At 33.5% G+C, this 22,929-nt stretch overlaps 1 protein-coding gene across 1 annotated transcript; it reads left to right on the plus strand.

Moving 5' to 3' along the window:
* Positions 1–4,439: 4,439 nt before the first annotated feature.
* On the plus strand, positions 4,440–21,554 carry LOC123655348 (probable peroxisomal acyl-coenzyme A oxidase 1). Its single transcript, XM_045591163.1, has 13 exons — positions 4,440–4,591; positions 10,627–10,780; positions 11,339–11,507; positions 11,907–12,030; positions 12,592–12,836; positions 13,063–13,223; positions 13,507–13,669; positions 16,879–17,069; positions 17,418–17,567; positions 18,512–18,617; positions 19,277–19,429; positions 20,135–20,251; positions 21,345–21,554. Exons 1-13 carry the CDS (start codon positions 4,474–4,476, stop codon positions 21,486–21,488), a joined length of 1,995 nt encoding a protein of 664 aa, XP_045447119.1. The 5' UTR covers positions 4,440–4,473; the 3' UTR covers positions 21,489–21,554.
* Positions 21,555–22,929: the final 1,375 nt, after the last annotated feature.

A 22,929-nucleotide genomic window follows, 5' to 3' on the forward strand; every position in this document is an offset into this window, starting at 1 on the left:
AGTGAACAATATATATATTTCACTAGAGGTCGCTCTACGACAGATGCTGGTGTGGCATTTCTCAAACATATATATGACGCTTGGGAAAAATCACAAAAAGCTATTGGTATATTTTGTGACCTATCAAAGGCATTCGATTGCGTGGACCACGGGATCTTATTAAGTAAACTTGAGTATTACGGCGTTAATAGTAAAGCTCTTAATCTAATTGCTTCATACCTATCTAGTAGAATTCAACACGTATCAATAAACGGAACGAAGTCTTCTGGATTTGTGCTAAAAATGGGCGTTCCACAGTGTTCGATTCTGGACTCATTTCTTTTTTTAATATATATAAATGATCTGCCATTTTATGTTAAATATATTTGTGATATATTTAACATAAATATATATCTATAATCTATATATCTATAATCTATAATATCTATAATCTATAATAATATATATAAAAGCGAAAGGTCACTCACTCATCACGAAATCTCCGAAACTATAACACCTACAAACTTGAAATTTGGCAAGTAAGCTCCTTATAAGACGTAAACATCCGCTAAGAACGGATTTAGCGAAACTCGACCGCTAAGGGGGTAAAACGGGGGTTGGAATTTGTGAATGAAAGTCTTATGTTTTTGAAGTAAGAGACTTGAAATTTAAAATGTATGCTATATAGATGTTGAAAAGGTCTTCAATTAATGTATCTTTAGAAATCAACTCCCTTTTTAGGTTAAAACGGGGGATGGTAGGTTGACTCACTCATCACGAAATCTCCGAAACTATAACAGCTACAAATTTGAAATTTGGCAAGTAGGTTCCTTATAGGGCGTAGACATCCGCTGAGAACGGATTTTACAAAACTCGACTTCTAAGGGGATAAAACGGGGGTTGGAAGTTTGTATGAAAGTCCTATGTTTTTAAGGTAAGATACTTGAAATAGTATGTAGTATGTAAGGATCGTGGCAAGTGGAAAGAAGTGGTCTCTGCCTACCCCTACGGGAAAGAGCCGTTATTATATGTATGTATGTATGTACTTGAAATTTAAAATGTATGCTCTATAGATGGTGAAGAGGTGTCCAAATAATGCATCGTAATCTATATACATATAAAAGAGAAAGGTCACTGACTCGCTCATCACGAGAACTCAAAAACCGCTGGATGGTCCATCCATCCAAGATGGACAAAGATGACGAGGACGTAGATTATAGTTACAGACATCCACTAAGAATGGATTTTACGATATTCAATCGCTAAGGGGGTTTAATTAGGGTTGATAGTTTATATAAAACATATACAGCAGCTATAAGTTCGCCTGATAGGTTATTTAAGCAGCCTTAAAATAAAACTAAAAATGTGTATAGAGAGGTTTTATAAAAATAACTATTAAATTATACTAAATTGTGTCTTTGAAAAAGTTACTCAGAGTGATAAGCATTTCAAGTGACTGAAATAAAAAAATAATTTGCGTTAAACATCTTAATAGTAATGCATATCTTCATAACCACGCAGACGTAGTCGCAGGCAACAGTTAGTGTATTATAAAACAAAGTCCCCACAAGCGTATGTGATCAATTCCCTCAAAATCTACTGGACGGATTTTCATGCGGTTTCACAAATGGAGAGGGCTTCAAGAGGAGGAGAGGTTTACGGAATGGCTTCACTGGGAGTTTGCCGGGAAAACTTTGTGACAAACTGATTTCAACGCGGGCGAAGCCGCGGGCACAGCTAGTAATAATATAAAGAGCTTTTAACCTCATATGGCTAAGCCAATTATAATTTGTTTTTTTTTAAATCGCTATATCAAAGAAGACCTGGTGGCTGTTGCGCGGAAACGTAATCTAAATATATTCGATATCGGTTACTCTTCATCCTCTATATTCTATATAAATGACCATCTAACTCAACATTATGAAAGTTTACTCGGAAAAGCCAAATTCCGTGCGAAGGAGGTTGGATTTAAATATAAAGATTTATAGGAAAAGTTGTGCTAGATCCGTTAAGGGCGTGGAGTACCCATCATTTCTGACTTATTTCACTATGAAATACCCTATCCTAAACTTAACCCTTTAAAATAACCATTTTTTATCAGAATGCACGAGGATTACGTTCTAAGACCTCTTGTTTTAAAAGGAATGTGCTACTTAATAATTATGACGTGATGTCAATTACTGAGACGTGGATGTTGGGAAGTGTACACGACGAGGAATTATTTGATGATTCTCCAACTAATCAGTCACTGGGAGGGGGTGTCTTGTTAGGTATTCGTCGTGATTTGCGATGGTCGGTCGTCCAGAGTGGCATTCTACGTCTGAGGACCTATGGGTGATTATTATTCCCTGCACAAATGGTAGATCTTCTGCTAAAATACATAAATGTACTCTTTACCTGTGTGAACAGAACATGGGCAACTCTTCCTCTGTGCGACTAGAAAATTTCTCCTGAATGACGAATTCATTATTATGGGGGATTTTAATTTGCCACATATAGACTGGGACTCACAAGGAAACTACTTCACATTGAGTGGAAAATCCCTCAGTAGAGCTCAAATAAATTTTATTGACACCCTAGCTCAATGCGACCTCATTCAGCGTAGTTAGGCTTGTGACAATAAAAATCGGTTCTTAGACCTAGTTTTTTCAAACTGTGAACTCGATATCAGTCCCTGTGACGACCCCCTCGTACCTGACGATATACCTCATCACAGATCATTATGTACACGCCTGCCAGACAGTCTTGAAAGTTCCTTAAAATCAAAGAAGAGACTTAAGTACTTTTACAAATTTGGCGACTTTAATTCTATTAGTACTTCTAAACATTTTTTTTTAAATATCATACCAGAAATCGACGGTTCCAGCGGGGATCGAACCTGCCTCCCCGACTGATCGTGTCGGTGTTCTAGCCAATTAAGCTATGGAACGACGTATCCGTTAGATCGAAATTTTTGATATGTTGATTTTTATATTCGGTCTAAGCGACTAAGGAACATCCTTAGTTTAATTTTGTTTTACTCTCAATATATCTATAGTTGTTAATTGTAAAAACTTCTAAATGGCTTTTAGTTTCTAATTAGATTTCTAATTTGTTATGTATAGCTGTAAGATTTTCTGAATAAATAAAATAATTAAATAAAACCTTAAAAAATAAATTTTAAGTACAAATATTAAAGGAAAAAGTTGCACAAAGGTATACCTACCTATAAAAAGAACATTAATACATAGAATAGATTAGAATAGATACATACTAATCTATGCTAATATTATAAAGCTAAAGAGTTTGTTTGTTTGTTTTAATGCGCTAATCTCAGGAACGGCTGGTTCAAATTGAAACATTATTTTCGTGTTGCATAGTCCATTTACTGAGGAAGGAATACATAAAAAAATAATATGACAAACTATAAAATTATTGATTTTTGAATAATATCGTTTGTTTCGAAGTTCAAAATTTTTTTTTCAAAAAAAAAAACTTGAATTAACGTTACAAATAAAATTTATTCCCGCCAATTCCAGAACGGACCGATTTTTTTCTGTTTCTTTTATTTAATTAAAAAAAATTGTATAATTTAAAAATGATTTTTTTTTTCACTTTTATGTAATAAAATAAATGTAATTCAACAATATTAAGGTATTACATATATTTTCAATTTGTCGGCTAGCGAGGACACATTTTTCTGACTTCAAAAAAAGGAGGAGGTTACTCAATTCGACCGTAATATATATATATATTTTTATATAATATGTTCGGGGATAACTCCGTCGCTTATGAACTGATTTTGATAATTCTTTTTTTGTTAGAAAGGAGATATCCCTAGTTTGGTACCATTATAAGGAAACCAGGATCTGATGATGGGATACCACAGGAATCGAGGGAAACTCTCGAAAATCCGCATAACTTTTTACTGTGTACCGATTTTGATGATTTTTAATTTAATCGAAAGCCGATGTTTATCATGTGGCTACATTTAAATTTCATCGAGATCTAATTACAAATTTTGGAGTAATCTTTGATAATGCGTATTTACTTGACTATTTTTTCGTCTACCTACGTTGTATTACTTGTCGATATAATTGAAGTCGGTTTTTCTTCGTTTGCCTGCAAACACAATTATCTCTCTTTCTTTCACAGCCAGTTACGTTTCGTATATCTAAGATGCGGTGCAGGCCTATTTTGCAGAAGTGCAGACTATTTTTTTGTTCGTTTTACATTTATTAAGAACAAAAAGCTGATTTTAATTTATTTTTCATTTAACCACATTAAAATTATTCTTTAATTTAGTCTTTATTTCATAAAGCTAGCTCAGGTACGTAGAAAGATATTGAAGATTTTCTAATCGACCCTTTTTCTTTGCGGTCCAGTTTCCAATTATTATTATGTACTATGACCCAAAACAACTAGCTCCATCGCAAAAACTACAATTTGGCTCGTAAATATTTAGCCACTGATGCCAGTTCTCAGTGAGTCGGTTCCGCGTACAGTCGCTTAACAATGTCCGATATAAATCAAGATCTATTGAAAGAGAGATTGAGGTGCACTTTCGATAGAAAGGAATTGACGATACTAATTGATGGAGGTCCTGATAAACACAGAGATAGAAAGGAAAAGGGTGAATATTTTTATCACAATATCTGTTTTATGATTTTCCTTTAAATAGTTCACTTAAGAGTATTTTAATCGCCTTTTATAATAATAATTAAATTTAGTGTCTAAATTGATGTAAGCTATTTTCATGTAGATAATGTTTTTACTTGAAACAGGTTTTGCTCTAAAAATAACACATAATATGCACTCAAATAAGTCCAAATTCTTATAATTACTGTTTCACATGAGATAAATAAACTTTATACAATTTACTAGACGATATTTGTGTGTTGCGTTCTCATTTAAAAATTTTACCCGAATTAGCGATATATAGATTTATATTTATTATAATAAAGATTTTTTCTCTAACTTGGTCAAAGAACGAAAGTGACCAAACAACCTAAGATCTATTGCGTCCGTGCGTGCCTCAGTGCAATAACCTTTTCACTGTAACATTGACGTATCTGATATGAAAGTGTTTATGTACATTATTGCTTATTTATTTATTAAATTATTTGATGGCTATAAAATCAAAGGTTGGAAGAATAATTGTGTTTGCTCGCAAACGAAAAAAAACCGACTCAATTACATCGACGAGTAATACAACGTAGATCGACGAAAAAATAGTCAAGTAACTACGCGTTGTCAAAGATTACTCAAAAAGTAGTTATTAGATCTCGATAAAATTTATATGTGACCACATGATAAACATCAGCTTTCGTATAAATTAAAAATCATCAAAGTCGGTACACCCAGTAAAAAGTTATTGCGGATTTTCGAGAGGTTCCCTCGATTTCTCTCGGATCCCATCATCAGATCCTGGTTTCCTGGTATCATGGTACCAAACTAGGGATATCCCCTTTCCAACAAAAAAAGAATTATCAAAATCAGTACATTCAGTAGAAAGTTATGCGGTATAATACAACGTAGGTCGACGAAAAAAGCGTCAAGTAAAAACGCATTATTAGATATAACTCGAAAATTAGTTGTTCGATCTCAAATAAATTTAAATGGGACCAATTAAAACACATTACCCTTCGATAAAAAAAAATTGTCGAAATCGGTCCACACGGTCAAAAGTTCTTATGTAACATACATTAAAAAAAATACAGTCGAATTGAGAACCTCCTCCTTTTTTGGAAGTCGGTTAAAAACACAATTAGAGTGTTTATTGAGTTCACATGTTGATAAAATATAAATAATATTTTTTGATTTTACCGACATAATAATAAAAAAATATGATCTGGCTATTTAAATAAAAAATAACGAATGCAATTAGAAAAAAAAGGAAAATAAACAACCAATCTCGAAACATGGGGATTTGAGCCGTGGTCTTTTCGGTCGATCGCGACCGACCGATTTTTCAGCTGAGCTACTACAACTTTATTGACATTTGCGAAATTTACCTTCGTATTCTAACGATATTGTAGCCATTTTTTCATTGCCTAAAAACAGGGATAAAATGACATTTTCTAAAAATGAATCCTAGCTATACCGATTACCTATCCGAAATCCCCTGCATACTAAATTTCATGAAAATCGTTGGAGCTGTTTCCGAGATTCAGATTATATATATCTATATTATAAATATTATAAAGAGGTAAAGTTTATAACTTTGTTTGTATGTAGGGGGTAATCTTCGAAAATACTGATCCGATCATGGAAATTCTTTCACTAACAGAAAGCTACACTATTCAGGAGTGACATAGGCTATATTTTATTGTAATTGAACAAAAAATTCAGTAAATATGAAAACTATTAAAATATAACATCAAAATGGTAAATAAACTAGCGCCATCTATCGCTATTAGAAAACAATTTATTAGTCTTTCGACGTTATTAATTTAGTCTTATTTTAGTCTATCGACGACGTTTTCTCGATTTTTGATAGATGGCGTTGGAGCAACATATTATTTACTTAAGTGCTATAAAATTTGTTCTTTAAAGTATGTTATTTGGTTAATATAATAATAATTAACGCCCAACGTAGTGGGCACGGGTCGGCTAGTATATCTACTATATAGTTAGTGCCTGTCATTGTAGGGGGCGTAAAGACAACTGTCGTTTCAAGATTACGCGCCGACACATATTGAGTGAGTAAATAAGGATCCGTATCCGTATCCGCGGATCTTGACACTAAATATCTGTATCCGGATCCGTATCCGCGGATATACATTTTTGACGATCCGGCACATAGCTAGTTTTAAGTTATTAAAACTTTGCCTTATAAATTCGTGCGGCTCTTAAGAGTACCTAATTAAGACATTTTTGAGTTATTAAATATTTAAGTAGAAAATTTGTGTGGAATTTGACCGTTTCCCTCCACGGACATCTTTGGTAAAAAGCTAAAGCTATGCATTTTGAAGGCAAACTATGGCATATGTCCAATTTCAATTTGATCGAAATCTGACGATTCATTTTGGCCTATTCCAAATAATTCGTATTTATTTAGATATTTATGCGACTACCTACATTGTATTTTACTTGATGTAAATTGAAGTCGGTTTCTTTTGTTTGTGAGCGTAATTATTTAACAATCAATAACATAACATCATTGATATGAAATTGTTAAAAAGTTCATCGAGTAACACATTGTTAATATTTATATATGTTTGACTTGTTTGCATATTTTTAAATGTACATTAATTAAAAAATGTCGGTTTGGTGTCAAGCTTTTGTAGATTAGAGACCGACAAATTAATTTGTAGTCGATTAGCTAGGCGGCCATTAGTCAGCAAAACACCATTTGTTCTGTCTCAGTTTATTTATTTACTTGCATGACTGCTTGTATTGTCTAAAGGAAGCGTAGCATAGGTCATTAGGTATTGAAATACAACCGTAATGTTCATCTTTATTCATAAAATAGCTGACCCCGCAAACGTTGTTTTACCATATATGTAATTAACCCCCTAAATCCCCCTCCCCTTCTTTATAGCTTAGTGGTATGAAAAATAGATGTTGGCCGATTTTCAGACCTACCCGATGTGTATACAAAATTTTATTAAAGTCGGTCTAGCCCTTTCGGAGGACTAACAGTAACTAACATTGTGACACGAGAATTTTATATATAAGTCTAGCTGTCCCGTAACTTTGTCCGCGTGGAATTTAACAAAAAAATTATTGTTTAGTTCACAGAGTTATAAAATAAATAAATTTCTAAAATAAGTAGCCTAAGTTACTCCTTACTACATCAGTTACATTTTGTTTAACGGTAAAAAAAACTGTTTATCTCGATTTCCGGCTAAACTACAAGTTCAATGGAAAAAGGTTAAATCGCAAACTTGTAGCTCACAAAAAGATCTACAAATTTTGTATTCAAACTTTTGTAGAACTTAAAAATTCTTGTGAAAAATTCAAAAAACCAAGTTTTTGATTTTTGATTTTTCTTTTACAAAAAAAATGTATACAAAATTTGGTGAAAACTTACCTTTTTACGTCCCAAGCACACTGTATTTATTTTGTTTTAAAATATTTATATTTTTCATCTTATTTTGACCTCAATATCGAAATAACACCCTAATTTTCAATTAAAAATTCTCACGTCAAAATATCACTTTTTTTTTTAAAGTCGGCGGCAGGTAGTAAGGCCCAGACCTTCTATATTTGTTTTGATCACAAAAGGTATCGACCCTGATCTATTTATACTTTACTTATTTCAGATTTATAATATGCGATTTAGTTTAAGTGTATTTTCTATGCGATTTATTTCTGCACAAGATCGTATCACCGTATGTTTGCAGAACGTGCTGGCAACAGCAAATAAATATATTAACAAAGGAAGATTAGTTATTCACATTTTTTATTAATTAAAAATAAATAAAGAAATTATTAGTTCAGGCAATGTAATTGTTACGTCTCAATATATCTTAAATGTTTTCCTGTCATATCGGAAGTAGAAATTTTAGAAGCATGAAATTTTATTTTTGGTCTCTTGTTTGCCTTTAACATTAATAAATATTATTTTAAAGTATTATTTTAAAGTATTATTTTTAAGTATTATTTTTACTTATTTAATAGGACTACTTAATTTAAAAGTAATTTATAATGTGCGACGAAGAAGTTGCCGCGCTGATAGTGGACAATGGATCCGCTATGTACAAGGCCGGTTTCGTCGGAGACGATGCGCCTCGCGCCATCTTCCCGTCAAATGTATGCCGCCCACGTCCCCAGAGTGTGATGGTTGGTATGGGACAGAAGGACTCCTACGTAGGAGACGTGACCCAGGGCAAGAGAGGTATCTTCACACTTAAAAACCCCATCTAACAAGGCATTGTAATCAACTGGGATGATATGGAGAAGATCGGGCACCACACCTTCTACAACGAGCTGCATGTGGCGCCCGAGGAGCACCCCGTGCTGCTCACCGAAGCTCCTCTCAACCTCAAGGCTAATAGCGAAAAGATGACACAGATCATGTTCGAGACCTTCAATACGCCCGCCATGTACGTTGCCATCCAAGCCGTGCTCTCTGTACGCTTCCGGTCATACCGATATCGTGCTGGACTCCGGCGATGGTCTTTCGCACATGGTCTCCATCTACGAGGGATACACGCTGCCACACGCAATCCTCCTACTTGATGAAGATCCTCACCGAGCGCGGATACTCTTTCACCACCACCGTCGCAACCTTTTTCACACATGAGCCAATGTAACACGTGGTTCAATAAGTCCCGAGACTAAGTACTAAAAAAAGGTCTTTTTTATAAAATTAATTTTTATTCATCAACATAGTTTCCTCCAAGAGCGAAAGAGTCCCTCCAACGCTTTTCTAACTTTTCTATCCCATGTGTGTAGAACGATTTGTCTTTGGCTTCAAAATAAGCCTCCGTTGCTGCGATAACTTCACTATTTGAGTCAAATTTCTTACCCTGAAGCATTTTTTTGAGGTCTGCAAACAGCCAGTATTCGCTGGAGGCCAAGTCTGGCGAATAAGGGGGATGAGGAAGCAATTCGAAGCCCAATTCGTTAATTTTGGCCATCGTTCTCACGGACTTGTGACAAGGCGCGTTGTCCTGGTGAAACACCACTTTCTTTTTGTTCATGTGAGGCCGTTTATCCGCAATTTCGTACTTCAATCGCTCCAATAAGCACATGTAATAGTCACTATTTATATTTTGCCCCTTTTCAAGGTAGTCGATGAAAAGTATTCCATGCGCATCCCAAAATATAGACGCCATAACCTTACCGGCCGATTTCTGAGTCTTTGGACGCTTCGGGCGGCTTTCACCAGCCGCTCTCCACTCCGCTGCCTACCGATTGGATTCCGGAGTGAAATGGTATATCCAGGTTTCATCCATTGTTACATACCGACGTAAAAAATCCTTTTTATTATGATTCATCAGCGCCAAACATCGCTCTGAATCATTGATACGTTGTTCCTTTTGATTAGTTGTAAGCAAACGCGGCACCCACTTAGAAAAAAGCTTTTTCATGGCCAAATTTTTATGTAAAATAGTGAAAACACTACCAGCTGAAATCTTCACTATCTCGGCTATCTCTCGCATTTTTACCTTCCGATCTTCCAATACGATTTTGAGGACTTGGTTAATATTTTGTTGAGTCACTGCTTCATTTGGACGACCTGAGCGTTCCCCATCATTGGTGTCCATGCGACCGCGTTTGAAGTCGGCATACCACCGACAAATGGTTGCTTTAGAGGGAGCTGATCCTGCATAACATTTTATAAGCCATTTCTGTGCTTCAACGGTATTTTTTCTCATTAAAAAACAATGTTTTATCAACACGCGAAACTCGTTTTTTTCCATTGTATCGAAATTACAACCGTAGCGTCACTTAAATGTTTCAAAATCAATAATTTTATTGTTCCATTTTTAAAAATTTGACATATTCTTGTATTGATAGCCAGTACTTTTTAAAAATCAAAAGAGTTTTTAATATATGCGCCATTTCCAGGTTAGTCTCGGGACTTATTGAACGATCTAGTATATCACGTTAAGCCTGCCTAGTGTACGTCATCATTTCACAAATATGACAAATCAATAATATTAACCACGTGGGACGGTGAGCACGTAGGTATATATTTAGTGCATTTTATTTCAGATGCTGTTATGCTCCATTCAAAATTCGAAGGTGTGCCGGAAGACTATTTAAGTTACGTGGAAAAATTTGAAAATTCTATTAAAGAATCTGTCGAAATGTTCTCACGCGTGCGTCGATTGCAGGAGCAAGGCAAAACTACTATGAATAACTACAGGTATATTGTGTTTTATTAAAAAGTTGACTCAATGAATGGTTGGTTTTTTATTAGAGATTATGTAATAATTAATATATAAGTTATATGGAATAACAAAGGCTGGAAAATTCATCCACCCTATTTTTCCGCCGCATTAAAATTATGTATTTTGTAAATGATAATAATGAACTTTCAAAATGAATTTCGTGGCCGTTTTAAATAGTTGTGCAATGTAATGCAATTGTAATGCATATTGTATCTGATTTTATTCTAATTGATATGTAATCCTAAGTTTAAAAAAAATACTGATGGTCCTTAAACATTTAGCCGGTGAGGTAAGTCAGGCTCGTAGTCAGGCAATCAATGCATCGATAAGTAACTGCCATTTATGTAGAGAGGTAAAAAGTACATTTTAATATTGTGAGGCAAAGAATACTATTAGTAAATTTGGTGATTGTTATTTGTTTGAATATAGTACGAATATACTTTATTAATTTACTAAAAATCTTTGATAGTCATTAAAATATATGTATGAAATGAAATATTAAACAGTAATCGCTCAAATATAATTTATTTAAGGGAAGTTATGGCAAACATTTTGCGATCGACAGTAGTGCGCGATGGATCTCCCATGGGTCTCCACTATTTCATGTTTTTGCCTGCTATCATTAATCAGGGAACTGAGGAGCAACAGGCTCAGTGGCTTGACCGAGCTTGGAATTGCAACATTATCGGTAGCTATGCACAAGTAAGACTATAAAATATTATTTATGTTGCGGAATAGTAGAGAAAAATAATCATAAATATTGTTATAATGATAGAGACTTTCCATTACATAAAGTTCGGCTATAGTCAGGATTTGATTGAATATTTTTGTAGAAAAAATATTATCAGAACTATTTTTGCAATATTTCTTTTATGACACGAAATCACAATTCTGATCCTGACCATTTAAAAATGATTTAATAGTATATCACTTCAATATAATGTCAGGTTATAACTCCGGGAAACAAATAGCTAACATGTTTGTTTTACACCAAAAGACCCATTTTTTCATTGTAAAAGAAAAGTATTTTTGTTATAGAATAGTTTTACGACAAAATCTTTGGACTACTTCATTTTTATTTTGTTTTTGGATATTCTACAGACAGAGTTGGGTCATGGAACATTTATTCGTGGATTAGAGACAACTGCCACTTATGATGCTGACACCAAAGAGTTTGTATTGCACAGTCCTACTCTTTCGTCCTACAAGTGGTGGCCAGGAGGTCGTAAGTAGACTACGTTATATATTTTTATATAATAATACAAATGGACACACAATCCTTACATCTTATTTAAATCACTGAAATGAGATTCAATTCTCAACCCATAGCGAATAATTTTAACCAAATTTACCGGACAAATACAATTTTACCTAATTTATTGCGTCATTTTCATATACATTTATTTAAGTAGTCGTGTGAGGATTAAGTCGTGCAATCGTTTAAACGTAATTTGAATTCTAATGGCTCTGATGAGATGATCAAACTGGTTTTAGCTTTATGAGGTGTTAAAAAAAAAGACACGCACACTTTGAATGTACTATAGTAAAAAATTAAAATTATAATTTTAACGAATTCGTACCAACAAATAACGTGTAGGTTCAAATTTTTAAATATATAATTATTATTTTTGTTACAGTTGGCCACGTGGCTAACTATTGTATCTTAGTCACGCACATTTAGAATATACTATAGTAAAAAATTAAAATTATAATTTTAACGAATTCGTACCAACAAATAACGTGTAGGTTCAAATTTTTAAATATATAATTATTATTTTTGTTACAGTTGGCCACGTAGCTAACTATTGTATCTTAGTAGCTCAGTTGTACACTAAAGGAAAATGTCACGGAGTTCACTTATTTATTGTACAAATACGAGATGAAGATACTCATGAGCCATTGCCTGGTATTAAAGTTGGTGAAATCGGACCAAAGCTTGGATTTAATTCAGTTAACAATGGTTTCGTAGGTTTTAATAATGTTAGAATACCTAGGAATCAAATGTTGATGAGAAATTCACAAGTCTTAGAGGTAGTTTTAAGTTTTTTGCATTTTATGGACTATGGATATATTAATAATTTAATGTAATTATTCTGTATAAGTCTCATTCGCCTAGATTCCTTCTGCTTTTTTTAGATAAGTTTTAGGGAAGTCAAATAACTAGCACTTATTCACGTTGCTTGGCTCTTTGCAGTAAATATTAATTATTTGTGTAAATAGTTTTTAGTTTTACTGCTTTTCAAATAAAAATTTGCAGGATGGCACTTATGTAAAATCAAAAAACGATAAATTAAATTACGGCCCCATGATTTTTGTGAGGTCGGTGATTTTTGGTGATTCGGTGAACTTCTTGAGTAAAGCTGTCACCATAGCGGTACGATATTCTGCCGTTCGTCGGCAGTGTCCGAGGAAATCTGGGTAAAATTTTTACTCTATTAATAAATATTACAGTTATAAATACTTATTGATATTTGTATATATAAATACCCGCTAAACGCTTAATGAAATTATTTTAGAAAAATTGTCTAGTTTTCCCTGACATTAATTTTGTTAACTCAATTAAATCTTCTGCTGAGACTTAACAATTCACCATAGAGATTTTTTTACATCTACTGCACGTATATACGTATATATGTTCCTCACAGTATCTGATATTTCCCTTTGACATAATATTTTGAAATGTAGTTATATAATATTTTAGTGAACCAGAAGTTCAAATCCTCGACTACTTGACGCAGCAGCACAAGCTGTTCATCTCGATAGCCACGTGCCACGCTATGCGGATCACTGCTAATAAACTGTGGGACATTTTTAACGTGGTGACCAAGGAACTCCATGATGGTACCTACAAAAGGCTGTCTGAGGTGCGATTACACTGGCCCACAAAAAAAGTGCTCTGTACCTTTGACCAGACCCGGATCCATTTGGTTCCTAGGTACATTCCCTAATTTTGAGTAAGTTCCAAAAAAGCCAAAATGGCTAAAATGAACAAAAAATTCATCTATGCAATTTTTTTTTAACTAGCACAAATATAATGGGATTTACATTTTATGGAATTTACTCAAAGTTAGATGATGTAGGGACCAAACGGACAAAATTCAGATTCAGATTCAGTGCATCGAAATACACAATCCAAAATGGGTCTGGTCAAAGGTACAAAAAAAATTTCTTGGCCTGTTTTATTATTTGTTTATTGTATAGTTTACTAGACCTTTGTGGGCTCATGCAAACACTTTGTTGAAGATCATGACATGATCAAATGCATAGTTTACGATCCTATAAAGAACATACAGACAAACATTTGTTTTTATATGTATCTATATACCTATACTAGCTGACCCCGCAAACGTTGCATTTCCAAATATTTTATTTACTCCCTTAATCCCCCCTTATAACTTAGGGGTAAGAAAAATAGATGTTGACCGATCCTCAGACCTACCCGATATGCACACAAAATTTCATAAAAATCGGTCCAGCCGTTTCGGAGGAGTACCGCAACTAACATTTTGACACGAAAATTTTATATATAAGATAGATTGTACAAAATTACATTACAAACAGCATAAAGATAGTTAAAGCTAATTGGCCATGAGCTTCTACACAAAACAAACATAGATTACTTAATTTTCGAATTTTATTTCATTAACGGTATCTTAGTAATGTAGTGAATTTTATGGTAGAGTTGGTTGAAGTCACAAAGCGTTTATTAACTTAAATAAAAATTATAAACTAAAAGTAAATGTCAAGAATATCTTCTTGTCATGGTCATTAAGAACTTAATGAGGGTTGCTCTATTATTTACTTTTAATACATAGCTACTTATGTTTTCATTTTAAGCTATTTTTACATATTGTAGTTTTTTTTCCTTATATGATTACTTACTGCACATAAATATCGGAACAATTGCTTATATAGCAGGTAAGTTAGCTTTTAAAGGTTGCGTGTTATGTGAAAGAAATGCTATTTGTAAAAATGTGCTAATTATAATAAATAGCACTGTAAACTATTAATAATATAACAATAATAATTGCAGTAGCTATAGGTCGGTTGATACGTTTCCCTCAAAACTGCGCCTGACGAAGCATACGTATGGAAATATTTCGAATCATTAGGCATTATACCATATGCGAATACCTGTAAATAGCTTAGTCGAAAAGTCCAGTTTGTACTCATATTATAATGTCTTAGGTGCTGTTAGTGTTCTAAATAAAATAAAATAAAAATAAAATAAAATTTTATAATTTAGATGTTTTTTTTTATGTCACTAGGTCGGCAAACAAGCGTACGGCTCACCTGATGGTAAGCGATTACCGTAGCTTATAGACGCCTGCAATACTACAAGCATCGCAAGCGCGTTGCCGACCCAATCCCCAATCCAGGAGCTCTGATCACCTTACTCACCAACAGGAACAATACTGCTTGAAAACAGTATTATTTTGCTGTGATCTTCTGTAAGGTCGAGGTACTACCCCAGTCGGGCTGCTCCATATTTTGAGCAGGAAATTCCTGCTGTGCCCTACCTCAGTTGACCTACAGTGATACTTCAGTTGATGTGTGCTGATGATGTGGAGCTCCGTAAACGTATCCAAATCTACCGGATATTCGAAGTTACAATTTATCCGTAGCAGTAATCAAATTCGATAAACAAGTTTCGAATATTTTTTTTGTTGATAGGGTTCTAAATAATCGACTAAACTACTTTTTAGTCTAAAACGTATTTGTTTGTAATCGGAATTTTTTTTTAAATTCTAAGCGAGTTTTAATGTTATTGTATAGTTCCTAACGTTATTAAAACATCTATTTTTCTATATTTTTCGAACTTTGTTCTTTGACTTCACGATGCCAATTACATCTAATATATAAAATTCTCGTGTGGCGGTGTTTGTAGTTAAACTCCTCCGAAACGGCTTGACCGATTCTCATGATATTTTGTGTGCATATTGGGTAGGTCTGAGAATCGAAAAACATGTATTTTTTATTCCCCAAATGTTAAGGGTAGTCCACACCTATTTTGTTTTTAATTTTTAGATAAATTATTTATTCTTTATTTTATTATGATTTGGCGTTGAAAAATACATACAACCCTATATTTTCAAATCTCTACGATCAACCCCTATTTTTAAATAGCGTTGAGCGGCAACAGAACCTTTGCCAAGTCAGCTAGTATTTAGGTATATATAATCTGAATCTCGGTAACGGCTCCAACGATTTTTATTAAATCTATACTAATATTATAAAGCTGAAGAGTTTGTTTGTTTGTTTGTTTGAACGCACTAATCTCAGAAGTTACTGGTCCGATTTGAAAAATTCTTTTTGTGTTAGATAGCCCATTTATCGAGGAAGGAGGAGGAGGAGGAGGAGGATGAGCTATATACCATCACGCTAAGGCCAAAAAGGCCGGGGGTTGTCACATGATCGATTATTTTTTTCCCTTTTGTTTTCTAACTGTACTCGTGATTTTATATTTAAATAACAAGTATTTTTTATTATTATGTCCATAAGACCGAAAAATATTAGTTATGTTTTATCAATACCAATTTACTAGAAATATCGAGCTAAGCTCGGTTACGTAGATACTGATATTCCAATGTGTGGTTAATGTATATTCTAAATGTTTCCTATTAGTGTATATTTCGACCTCTAGGCGACCACTAATACAATATAATTGCATATTATATATAATCTTAGTTGATGTTTCTTTTGTTGGCTATTATTATACAGATATTTAAACAATATTTTAAGAATATGACTCTATCCTTTCTTTTAATTATTTCGCGTAAATTATTTTTACAATTTGCCACTCTTAGCCGATTTTCACATTCGAGGCGATCATGCATGTTGTGTTCTTGTGGTAAATAAAGTAGCTAGAGCTCTTGGGAAAGGTTGGGAGTAGAGTTATTAACGTAATTCCAAGGCTTCCAGTGTTGGAGGCGTCTATAGTCTACGGCATCCGTCTACCATTAGGTGGGCAGTACCCTTGTTTGCCACATTTTTAGTGTACAAAAAGTTACTTCGTTGCCAATTTTCAACGAAGCTTAAACGAGCTGTACTCGTAGTCATATATTTGTTCTAGTTACACGCACTAGCCTGCTGTCTTAAAGCCGTCGGTACGTCAGACGCGGCGTCGCTAGTGGAGCGCTGTCGCCTGGCGTGCGGGGGGCACGGCTACATGCGGTCCTCCAACCTGCCCAACATATGCCAGCAGATCTCTGCTGCTTGTACCTACGAGGGTGACAACACTGTGTTGTTGTTGCAGACAGCTAGGTACGTCATCTAATATTATTTATAACAAAAACGAGTGTGCTTTAGACCATACGACTGAAGTTAAAAACCTTTAGCTCCAGTTAACTTATATATCCCTTTCAACTTTGCGTTCGCCGAGCCCGATTACGCTTTTCATATCGCTCTTGTCACGTATTCACCAGCTTACTCCTCATGTCGAATGTGAAATTGACATTTATCAGACTATTTTATATTCATCTTGGCAGTCTATGTTTTTTTTTGATAGTGCGAGAATATCTATAAGGACAGGGCTTTAAGTATTTTAAATAATAGAACATAACAAAATCGAATTAATGACAGTTTCTCCTATTAAACTTAAATCAATTTCAGATTCTTAATAAAAACTTGGCAACAAATTGACAGCGGAAAATTGACACCAACTGTGGATTATTTAAACACTGCCAGAAGTAAGAGTCATCCTGGAAAGTGGGTCAACAGTATCGAAAACATCGTCCGAGCGTTCGAAATCGTATCTATGAGGTGGATTTAAAAAAAAATATTTCATTTTATTCTTCACTGTCGTAATACGCTTTGAAGGGTTACGCGTTGGGTGGTAAATAATTGTGTTTACTCACTAACGAAAAAAAAAACATATTTTAATTTACATCGACAAGTAATACAACGTAGATACGCGAAGTATTTTTGTGCATCTTTGCTACCTGGCATCTTCCAAGGCCACCATTAGCTTAACATCATATTTGGCCATTGCGTCTACCTGAGTTGAGAGCATGCGCTTAGAAACTTTCAGCTTTTATAAAATGATAAAGGTCTGGTACTCGCAGGCTCTTGGATTATAAAATAAACCAGTTCCACAAAACCGCCTAGCGAAATGACAACTATGAATTTAGGTATATTACCAACAAAATAACGGGTCTTCTTTATTTGGAGCCGGTTTCGAATCGCTTTTGATGATTAATTTGCGTATGATGATTTGGTCATTCCTCTTCATCACAGCTTTGATATTTTAAAAACTTTAAAAAAGGAGAAGGATGCTATCTGATAACTTTTTGTTGGGTGTACTAATATTGATGAATTTTTTTAAAATTGAAAGCAAGTCATGTGGTCCCATTTAAATTCGATCGGAGTACATAGGCAATGTCTGTTTTGCTTGTCGATGTAATTGAAATCTTTTTTTTTCCATTTGTGAGTTACCAGAATTATAAGCATATCAATTCCTGATTACAGACTTTGCTTTTGTGGTTAATTTGAACACAAAATTTGCGTTAATTTAATTCGTTCATGTGATTAGATTAGATAAGTTTTCATTTTTGTCTATAATTCTATATAGCCATTTTCTGTCTATTACTTAGTTTCCAAAAAAAAAAAAAAAAAAATATATATATATATATATATATATATATATATATATATATATATATACCTACTCTATTCTCATTCTTACTTGTTATAATTCTTGTTTTCAGAAAAATATCTTCATGCGTAGAAAATATGGAAAACAAAGTGGCATCAGGTGTGACATTCGAAGATACATGGAACATGTGCTCAGTTCAACTAATATCTGCGGCTGAGGTAACATTTAATTAATTGAAAATAAAATTAGTCTGTAACTACTATTAAATAGAATTATGGTCGATTCAAAAATATCATTAAAGACACAGTTCCGTCAACGAGTACGCTCATTTCTTAAAAAATGCGTGTGACAAATCTCTCATCCCATCTGCTGAGGAAACTATATTTTTTGTCTCTGTCTGAGTCTTTTTATTATTTTTAATTCAGCCTGTCACAGTTCTCTATTGGTCAAAGGTGTCTTTTTCCATATAGAAGATTCGAAGCTTAATCCACCACGCTGCTTCACTGCCTAGTCTTTATTATAAAATTGGAGTGTCTGTTTGTAATATTAAAATGAACGCTTTTTACTTAATGCATATCGATGTATACACGTCACGTATATATACTGTCTGTTTGTTTCGGCTAATCTCTGAAACGGCTGGGCCGATTTTGACGGGATTTTCCATGGCAGATAGCTGATGTAATACGGAGTAACTAAGGCTACTTTTATTTTAATTTATTTATTTATTTTGTATCTGCGATCTGAACAATATATTTTTTAAATTCCACGCGGGCGAAGTCGCGGGCACAGCTAGGTATATAATATATTTGTTTTAATGAGTATTAATTAATGAGTATATAATGTTTTAATGAGAACTTTGTTTGTAAAATTGTTTCAGGCACATTGTCGAGTAATACTATTAAGTTCTTTCTACGAAGATATTCATGCGTCCTCAAAGACAGTCTCACCGGAGCTGAGGGTAGTTTTGAATCAACTGTTGGATTTGTATACTGTTTATTGGGCTTTGGAGAAGCTTAGCGATTTGCTTCAGGTACTCAAATATACGTACAAATAATCTCGTGACGTTAATGTTTCACGTACGAAATATTTTTTGTTTGTATTTGTTTTTTTGGATTTAACTCCTTGAGAATAGATTTTCATATAAGGCCGGGGCAAATTTGACTTGAAGAGTCAAATTTACTGATTGAATGACCTCGATAGTCGATACGTTTCTCGTAACGCCATCTTCATCATCATTAGATCTTTTCTAATAACGCCATCTATCGATACCTAATAGGGTTACAATAGATGGCGTTATTTGATTCGTTTATTTACCATTTGATATGGTATTAATCTTTTTGTTAGACTAGTAAGCATATATTGTGCCTATTTAGATGTCGATCTGAAGGAGTTAACTCCAGTCATGTGTCGCAGCTGACACACACACTTTTTTTTTCGCATATAACTTAGGCTATGCTGTCCCACCGTCCTGATCTTTAGCAATTGATCGATGCCAAAGCTTTAGCTTCTAATGCAATATAGTTGAAGTAGCATTTTCAATTTTTACAGAACAGAAGTCAATAAATACACAGTTAAGAATAATCGTTGTTCGGGCAAGTTTTTTAGCTTAATATAAAAAAAAAATTATGCACCATTCAATTAGTTCCAATTTTTCTACAATTCATCACAACATTAGATACTTTTTTGAATAATCAAATATATATATAAAAAAACAAACATGTTTTTAATGTTACAGTATACATCAATAACATCGGAAGACGTTCAAAGGTTGCAAGCATGGTACGAAGACACGCTGGTAGCCTTGCGACCGAACGCCGTTGGACTGGTCGATGCGTTCGATTTGGATGACATGGTTAGGCAGCCTAGATGGAATATTTCAGCCCAATGATATTGTTAATTTTATAGTTGTATACGTGTTTCTTACATTTCAAATAATTTTTATTTTTGCAACCTCTTAGTAATGTTACTGGACTTACTGGTACGGATATTGAGCGCTGACCTTCAAATCTGTACTTTAAAATTTTATAGATTTAGATACGTTATCAGTACTAAATATTTTTGCTTCTTTTTTTATTTTATTTTTGTACTGAGCAAAACGATTTTGTTTGCGATCTGTCGCCGAGCGCTTTACATCCATGTAAACCCTATATTAAAATTGTAATTTGCCGATGACACGACGAGTGCAGACACTTAAGATGATTTAGAAAGAAAAAAAAAACTTTAAGTGATACCAACAGAAGATTAAATTAATTATTCTTAGGATTTTTGTCGGTCTATAGGTTCTCTAATCACGCAAAAAATACTGGAAGAAATTAAATGAAGTTTTCACAACTGTATCCAGTTATGTAATCCTATTTATGCAATGCTGCGTAATGACTCCTACTATTGAACACATCTCAAAGACAGTTTTATCTGCATTAGGGCTCATATAAGTTAAAGTCCTCCGAAACGGCTTGATCGATTCTTATGAAATTTTGTGTGCATATTGGGTAGGTCTGAGAATCGAACAACATCTATTTTTCATCCCCCCAAATGTTAAGGGTAGTCCACCCCAATTTTTTTAAATTTTTAGATAAATTATTTATTTTTTATTTTATTATGATTTTGCGTTGAAAAATACATACAAGCCTAAATTTTCACCCTTCTACCACCAACCCCTATTTTTAAATAGCGTTTAGCGGCAGGACAACGTTTCCCGAGTCAGCTAGTGTTAGTATAGAACACAAACTACAGTAAGTCTGTGGTATAAAAGTATTATACTATTACTTATACGGGACCGCATTTTTTACTTTATGATTACCGATATTTCGGCTTCGATGCAAACGTCTATCATCTTCATCATGATCTTCGAATATGAGAACCAGAGAGAGACCATGTTAACTTAAAAATTTATATAGAAGTATATATTTTACATATAATTATGCTAAAATAAATTTAAATTTTAGGTGTTAGGCTCAACGCTCGGCTCATACGATGGCAAAGTTTACGAGAGGTTGATGGAAGATGCGCTTAAAAGTCCTCTAAATTCTGGAAAAATTAACTACACTTTCTACAAATACCTCAAGCCTTTCATGGAGGGAAAACTGTGATAGTTATGTATAAGAGTTGTAAATATAGTTCTCATTTCTATAAAATTATGTAAATGTGGTGTAGTTGAAAATATTTATACATTTGTTACTATTTTTACAATAAATTGGTCGGGTATTTCCTTGTGTTTTATTGTAAGTGTAAAAATTTCGTTATACAATTACAATTATGTAACATAGTAGTTATCTCTATCTAAATTTGCCGCTTAAAATTGTTTTACTGTTTAATCTGTGATTTTTAGATGTATATACCTTTAAAGTATTTCAATAACGGTTTATTAAAAATTAAAAAGTGTCCTTATCTATTCAAGTAAACTAGTTAATTATGTAAGTATTTATGAATGTAACATTGACAAAAATTAACGATTGCGTAGATAGTTTTCGCCTGTTCTAATAGATGCCGCTACAGTAGAATTGTTATGTTAATATAGTAAACAAATTGGTAGGCAAAAAATGTCGCAGATTCATTTTAGAGAACGTGTTATTTGTGATTAGATGACAGCTGCGTGCCTCTTTTATCTGGGTTCAGTCAATTTTAGATTTTATAAGAAAGTGGTGACCTCTATCCGTAATAGTTAATTTAATCAATGTCAATGACATAAGCTAAAAAAGGTAAGTGGCATACTCATATTGCATGTGAGGCGATGTCCTTAAACGGGGCATGTGTATAATATTTAGGATAGACTTTGGCGTGCCAATACATTATAATTACCTATTATAATACTATTTTTTAGTAATCGCTGTAGCTTGTTTTTAAATCGTATGTTCTTAAATCTATCTTAATAATATCAAAAATATAACCAATCATGTAACTTGAATAGAAAAATAAACGGTATAAATACTTTTCATTAAGGTATCATTTTTTTATTAAATATCACTTGTAATCATTTATTTCACACAACTCTATATAATTAAATAAAAACTACAAAATTTACCTATAAATAATAAGCTGTTCGGTTTTTAAACCATTTCGTCCGTTTACCATAAATACATATGTATTTATTTATGTACTTAAATAATAAGAAATTAACTTACGATATTAAAATAATTGATAGTTATATCAATTATTTATAACTTAAAACAATCTGAGATGTAAATGTCTTTCGCACACACATTAAAAGTTTTTATAAAATTGTGAATTTTTTTTTTATGTCACTAGCGGCCGAACCCAATATTCAATCTATCTCTGGTTATGTCCTACTAGAGACAGAAATATCTATCTATCATTCATTTTACTGACCCAATAAACTTGTCGACGATAGGCAATCTTATCCTTCAAAGCTGTCTATCGACGAGAGGGAGGATAGCTTACCAGAGATAACAGTTCGTATGAAAATGACAGTGTAAGCGTCCCAATAATAATAGAGTTCTATCTGTCAGTAACGTTGGTTATCTTTAGTAACAACAATATCCGATCTATAGTTTTCGGGGGATAATTAAGATT

This window comes from Melitaea cinxia, chromosome 1, assembly GCF_905220565.1.
Source record: "Melitaea cinxia chromosome 1, ilMelCinx1.1, whole genome shotgun sequence".
Lineage (NCBI taxonomy): Eukaryota > Metazoa > Arthropoda > Insecta > Lepidoptera > Nymphalidae > Melitaea > Melitaea cinxia.

What these genes read in the sequence shown, in the direction of transcription:
- LOC123655348 (XM_045591163.1), top strand. Translation starts at nt 4,474, where the DNA reads ATGTCCGATATAAATCAAGATCTATTGAAAGAGAGATTGAGGTGCACT. An exon ending in TTATCGGTAGCTATGCACAA is followed by an intron (nt 11,508 to 11,906) that starts GTAAGACTATAA and finishes GATATTCTACAG; the next exon opens with ACAGAGTTGGGTCATGGAAC. An exon ending in CAGTGTCCGAGGAAATCTGG is followed by an intron (nt 13,224 to 13,506) that starts GTAAAATTTTTA and finishes ATAATATTTTAG; the next exon opens with TGAACCAGAAGTTCAAATCC.